Source organism: Bidens hawaiensis, unplaced genomic scaffold (assembly GCF_021521415.1).
Source record: "Bidens hawaiensis isolate Kalapana, Puna unplaced genomic scaffold, B.hawaiensis_p1.1 tig00018577_1, whole genome shotgun sequence".
NCBI lineage: Eukaryota > Viridiplantae > Streptophyta > Magnoliopsida > Asterales > Asteraceae > Bidens > Bidens hawaiensis.
Window position 1 is genome coordinate 14,071 of NW_027492815.1, and position 7,179 is coordinate 21,249.

The 7,179-nt window shown below is 35.1% G+C and overlaps 1 protein-coding gene across 1 annotated transcript; it reads right to left on the reverse strand.

The window, feature by feature from the left end:
- Window positions 1-527: 527 nt before the first annotated feature.
- LOC143556471 (uncharacterized) lies at window positions 528-6,935 on the reverse strand. Its single transcript, XM_077045778.1, has 13 exons — window positions 6,853-6,935; window positions 6,718-6,775; window positions 5,373-5,462; window positions 4,702-4,779; window positions 4,511-4,585; window positions 4,368-4,420; window positions 1,723-1,873; window positions 1,513-1,623; window positions 1,317-1,443; window positions 1,123-1,223; window positions 905-1,043; window positions 771-823; window positions 528-620 (listed from the first exon to the last, which is right to left on the reverse strand). Exons 1-13 carry the CDS (start codon window positions 6,933-6,935, stop codon window positions 540-542), a joined length of 1,200 nt encoding a protein of 399 aa, XP_076901893.1. The 3' UTR covers window positions 528-539.
- Between the last annotated feature and the right edge of the window lie 244 nt (window positions 6,936-7,179).

The following is a 7,179-nucleotide window of genomic DNA, read 5'->3' on the forward strand; positions in this document are numbered from 1 at the left end:
ACAGGTTGTCTTCACGAATTGGCGGGTTAAACCCAACACGGACATAGGAATACAGGAATTTTGCATGAACTCGAATACGACTCGTGTATTAGGAGCCCATGAACATAGCCCAGTTTTAACCCAAACTTCTTATATAATGTTTTACATATTACCACACTGCATTCAAAAATTGACATCATTTCTAACTTCTGCATTTTGGCATAAAAAATACCTGTAAACATTATTTAAATAAACAGGTCAACACACAAAAGTTAGTCAATTACTGACCCATTTAGCAAAATTTATTCACATGTTTATCCTGAAACCAATCCAACCCCATATCTATAATATATACTGTTCTAAATAAACACTAATTATACTAGTACTTATAAAACATATCGTTCCAGATGTATTAAATGTTGTTTCAACTCAGGACAATTTCCCATCAGGAAACGCTACATCTGTAGCACAATATTCCCGTCCCGGTGTTATGTACAACTGTGAATGCATTGATACAATTCCAATCAACAATAAACTGAAACATAATTGTGAAATTGTTACTATGCAAAAGCCGCTAAACGAGGATCCGTGACGTGTGGAAGACCAGCACGGGCTCCTAAAGCCCGACATGCCAAAGCTGCCTGTAATCATTCATACAGAAGAAAAAAGACTGATGAAAACACCTTTATATGTAGATATTGAACATTGTGTAATACCGTAATATATAGGAATTGAACGTTGTGTCATACTGTAATATACAGAAATTGAACCATAAACTTATATGTACTAACCACTTGAGCTGCAAAAGGTAACATCTGTTCTGGTGGCTTGTTGGTGCAAATGCCTACAAATTGCATACGAACAATTAAAAAAATAATTTATGAATTTCTAAAACGAATTGGCTGTATAACTTATGAATACGCACCATACAAGACAGCTCCTATAAACGCATCCCCAGCACCTGTTGTATCCACGAGCTCCGACTGTGGTATCTTTTCAGCTGTACCCAAAAATAATTTCCCACGCACGGTCCCAACTCCCTTTGCTTGCAAATTTGTAACATCCTGAAACAGAAAGTAAATTGTAAAACAGCCATTATCGTTATAATTATTATTAATACTATTATCGTTTAAATGTAACTACCGATGAAATGCACGATGGGACAGGTGTGCTACTGTCAAATTGGCGCTTTAACTTCTCTACTAAATCATCTACATCTATTTTTTCCGCTTGAACACTCTCTCCTGCAAGTGAAATTTATATAAAAACTTGTGTTGTACAACTGATACTGTAATGAATATTGGTTTGCTACCAATTATAATAAATTATATACACACCTTCCATGCTTCTCTGAAGCATTATACAACCATCTGCACCTAAAGTGACAATCACAAACTTGACCTTAGGTAGCCTTAAAAGCATTGAAACAAGTGCACTTGGAACTGATGGAGCTCCAGTCCATGTCTGTAATAGTAAAAATGAAAACAATTAAAAGTAAATACAAAAGTACAAATGTAAGTATCATTAACTTACTTGAGGAAATTTTGCAGAACACACAACATAATCTGATAAATTTAGAAGATCATCCAGCCCTTCTCTTGGTCTTTCAGCATCAATTAAAATAGGTATTTTTCTTCGGTTTGCCTGCACTGGTGAAATTGAACATGGATGGTTCATTTCTATTTGAATAAAAACTATTTAAATAGACAAACTTAAAAATATGAAATATCACCTAATATTTACCTCATGTGCAAAAAGTAGAGCAGTTTCAGGCAAGCGTACATCAAAATAAATAAGTTGTACTCCGGACAATGCAGCTAATAAAGCTGAATTGGGAATGTCATCGGGAACCATTGGAGGTGAGCCTGGAGTGTGAATGCACGTTCGAGTTTTCCTAAAACATATAAACCATTCCATAAATGAAAACACACTAAGTGTTGAAACAGTTTATGAAAACTACTTGAGTAAAGTGCCAAATTCGTCCTTAAGGTTTGATGGTTTTTGCGACTTTAGTCCAAATAGTTTATTTTGTGCAACTGGGCCATTAAGGTTTTCCAATCCTTGTCATTTACGTCCAAGTAACTAACTTCGTTAGTTTTTTAATGTTAAATGAGGGGTAAAACGGTCTTTTTATATATTTATTAAGAAAGAAAATTAAAACAGTATATTATTATTATTATTATAAAAAATATAATATAAAAATCTGAGAAGATTGGGGTCATCACCCCTGTACTTCCAATACTTTTTGCAGACCCCCACCGCAGCCCACTCGATTTTCCGGCGATCATCAGTCATCACCATCACCCAAAGTCAAGGTTCGATATGTAGCAAAATTATATCCTCTCCTTCCACACACAAATGGGCCTCACCCATCACTTTTAATATGCTCAAGGATTGAGTTGCTCTCGGCTAGCAGATCTGGCTACGCCGGAGAAACACGCAAAATATGTGTTGCCGGAAAATGCCAAATTAGAATATGCAATCCAGGATCTTCTGATTAACACGAAACCAGCCTCGGTCATAATAGGTAAAGATTTTCCAAAATCAAGCCAAACACTTCCAATCTGGTGGCAATTGCGAGGGGGGCGTTCACCGGTGGCGAAATCTGAGCGCCGGAGGAAGTGGTGGCACTTGGTGTTGATGCTCAAATCTGGCGATGGTGGTTGCTAAAGCGAGTTTCGGGGGTGACCATGGCCGGCTTTGGGAGGAGGAAGAGGAAGAACGGAATGCAGGTGCTTTTTGTTTATTTAAATGGAAAGCACTCAAGGAGTGCAGATGTTAGGGTAGAAGGAGGAGAAGAGGAAAGGATGGATCTATCCCTTATCTACCCCTGACTTAACAGTATAATTTAACGAGTTAGTGAGTTGGACGTAAATGGCAAGAGATGAGAAACCTCAATGGTTCAGTTGCAAAAAAAAAAAAAACTATTTAGACTAAAGTCGCAAAAATGACCAAACCTCATGGACGATTTTGGCACTTTACTCAAACTACTCGAATATTTTATTTAGAGTTAATGGCCATTTTCGTCCCTGTGGTTTGCTACTTTCGCCACTTCAGTCCAAAGTTTGAAATTTTGTCAATTTAGTCCTTATAGTTTTAAAAATTAGCCAATTACGTCCCCCCGTCTAACGGCAACCAACTATGCCGTTAGTCTAAGGGGTATTTTTGTCTTTCTCCTGTCTATTTTTAGTTAATGGTCATTTTCGTCCCTGTGATTTGATACCTTTGCTACTTCAGTCCAAAGTTTGAAATGTTGTCAATTTTATGTTTAATTAATTCAGTTTTTTTTTGTCTATAACCCCTAAAAGCATAATCCAAGCCCAAAACCATCGAGCATCGACCAAAACAGGTCGACATTTACTCTGTCAACAACAATAATCATACCCCCCCCCTCGTATTTAGTTTCTAGACATCTCCTAAACTCTCCCCCATGGTGGAATTCATTGGTAAAGTGGTCAGGGTAATTCCCTAAAACCCAACTATACCGAAAAAACTTAAATCGTTTATTTAATTAATGCATAATAGTTAGGGTTTAGAGATTAACATATCGTAGCAAACATTTGGGTTAAAATCAACATCAGGAGGTCGAATATCAGTATTTCCATGTTTACTCAAGAAATCGATACACTAGATCGCATGTGTGTTCTTCAAATCGTGGTGTTGTTCTTGAATTCTTCAAATTGACAACAACTCTAGGGTTGAATTCGATGAATTCAAGAACAATACCACGATTTGAAGAACACACGTGCAATTTAGGGCATCGATTTCTTGAGCAAACATGGAAATGCGGGATATTTGATCTCCTGATGTTGATTTTGACCCAGATGTTTGCTACGATATGTTAATCTCTAAATCCTAACTATTATGCATTAAGCAAATAAACGATTTTAGTTTTTTCGGTATAGTTCGGTTTTAGAGAATTACCCTGACCACTTTACCAATCAATTCCATCATGGACTGAAGTAGCAAAAAAAAAAACTGAATTAAATTAAACATAAAATTAACAAAATTTCAAACTTTGGACTGAAGTAGCAAAAGTATCAAACCACATGGACGAAGATGGCCATTAACTAAAAATAAACATGAGAAAGACAAAAATACCCCTTAAACTAACGGCATAGTTGGATGCCGTTAGACGGGGGGACGTAATTGGCTAATTTTTAAAACTATAAGGACTAAATTGACAAAATTTCAAATTTTGGACTGCAGTGGCGAAAGTAGCAAACCACAGGGACGAAAATGGCCATTAACTCTTTTATTTAACACAAACTGCAAGATTAACAATGTTCAACATAGGAACAAGTTCATAATGGATTTCTGTTAGCAGAAAATAGTCAACAGTCAAATATATCTTTCACGGGAGTAACTAAATGAGAAGAGATGCATACGTTTGATTGTCCACAATCACGTAGGTAAATGGTGAATTTCCCTCTTCAGAAACCTGAAAACAGAAAATTGTAAGTTAATGTATGCAAAAGAATTCGCAAAAACGTTAAAAAAAAAAGATTGTATATGTATACATGCTCATTACCACAAAAAAAGATACATCTACACCATCAGCTTTTAATTCTTCCAATATTCCTCTCCCTTGAGCATCATTGGCAACCTGATAATGTAATAATGAGAAGTTGATAACATCAAAAACCTTCTTAATAGCTAAGTGAAGAAACTCAAATATGTACATAGTTTTAATGTCAATTTGTTAGCATACTGCATGCATACCTTGGATATTAACCTTGCGTTCAACCCTAAACGAGCTGCACAAGTTAGAGCATTTCCTGCATTACCACCTCCTTGTACCTATTAATGATAGTGTCGATTATATGATGGTAAAAAATTTGAAAGATATTCCGGTCACTTCTACAAAAATTATAGTAACAAGATGTACAATACAAATGGTAAGATTATATTAATAAATTTCATATTACGAAAGGGCCACTTTAAAAAACGACTAATCAAATTCCTTGCAATAATTGTTAATAAGAACTGGACCGATGATAACTGTAAATTCTCAGTCAAATAGGAGCAGTAAACAGAAAGGGCAAGGAAAGAACAACATGATCACAAGGCAATTCTTTAATCATAGTGAGCAGGATAAGTTTGAGGTATTGAGTGTTGGCATCTTCTATGCCACAGACAATAATTCATTGCATGGCTACAGAAAATATTTCACTCAATCTTCATATCTAAGTTTTAGACATCCAAATACAAAATTTTAATCAACAATTTTACATCAACTATATGAATGAACTCATGACCACTAAAAACCTCACAAATTGTTGATAGAAATGATCCACCTGATTCATAAACTATTGAATTCACTCCTAAAATTCATGCTATAATGAGACTGATAACCCAACTACAAACATATATTGATCATCTACAGTGAGTACCTTCAAACTGGTGCTACGGATCTTATCATCTGGATTAGGGAAAGCAGCCACAGTAGCCAAGAGATCCACCCCCACACCACCAAATCCAAGCTGTATTGTTTACAAACACACCATAGCGTTTTACTTTCAGTTATACATATCATCAATCGTCACCAGCGGTGTTCAACAAATTGGATATTCAAATTATTCTGATCAAACTATTTGAATTTTGGAACTTTGAAGCTGGATTCGAATTCAATTCAAATTCAAATTAGATTCAAAAAATTCAATTCGAATTCAAAATTCGATCCAATTCGAGTTTGTAGTTCGAATTCGAATCGATTTTGTATTGATTCAGTTCGTATTCAGCCAATAAAATAAATTATGTTAATTCTAATTTCGAAACTACTGCAAACTTGATTTTTTAACAACAAAAAATACAAGTTTATAAAACAAATAGACCATTCAAAGTTGCAAAACATCCAATACATCCTGCATAGTCATAAACTCATAGTGGAATCATCCATCAGACTCAAAGTGGTAACATCAAGTTAAATCTTCATAACAATTGACAAAAGTATTATGAATTAGCAACCATAACAATGAACTTCCAGCTTTTAGTTCTAAATTAAAAAAAAATGTATTATTCAAATTCAAATACCCAATTGAATCAAAAATCGCAAATCCGTATTCGATTACTGAAGTTAGGCCTACAAACGAACAGATCGATCACGAACAAGGGCATGTTTGTGTTCGTTCATTTAACTTTGAATGAACACAAACGCGAACACTTAATCGAACACATATTTTGTGTTAAAATGAACATTTTCATGTTCGTTTATTTAACTTCTAAAACAGTTCGTGAACATAAATGAACAGAGATAAAGAAACAAAAATGAACATATATAAACAAATGGAAATGAACACACTTAAACGAACACAAATGAACAAATATAAAACCATTAACTAGACGACTCTTCAAGATAAAATTTAATTATTTTCTATTAATATGTAAACGGACAGAAATGAACATAAATAAACAAACATATACAAACGTTCACAAACATAAATGAGCGAACGAAACATGCGTCCATGTTCGTTCGTCTAATTAAACAACCACAAATTTTTTGTTCATGTTCGTTTGTTTATTAAATAAACGAACTTCCAGCCGAACGGTTCACAAACAGTTCACTGAAGGTGCGGTTCGGTTCGTTTACGGGCCTAACAGAAGTCAATTCAAATCGAACAGAATTTCGAGTTTTTGGAGCCTATACACACACGTAATTTAGCTCGGGTGTAACTTGACCCAATTCTTCAACCTCAATCAAAATCACAATTTAAGTAAACAAGGCGGATAAATACGTACCACGACTGGAGTGTCAAGCTGCGTCACCGTCGCCGAGGACGACATTTTAGCCCTAAATCTGTACACACACGCATATCTAACAATTCATTAATAATAACAAAATCAAAATGAAATTGAATAAATAATACTGAAGACCTGGTTGTAGTGGTTACTGGACTGGAGGTGATACGCGATGGAAACGAGAGAAAGGAAGTGGTGGTGTGGAATGTGGCTGCCATACTTGTTGTGTCCACCACTTGAGTCCGGTGGCTACTGTTTATTATTATCTATTATTATTATGATGGATCCGGACCATCTAGATTTCATTTCATTTCATTTCATAATGCGGATTAGTGATAACACCCAACCCAAGATGTTGCTTTAACACTTATAAACACATCATCCACATTACATCATCTAACATAAAAGAGTGGTTTCTATGAAAACCCAAAATTAGTTATTACTATATAAAACTAAATCATA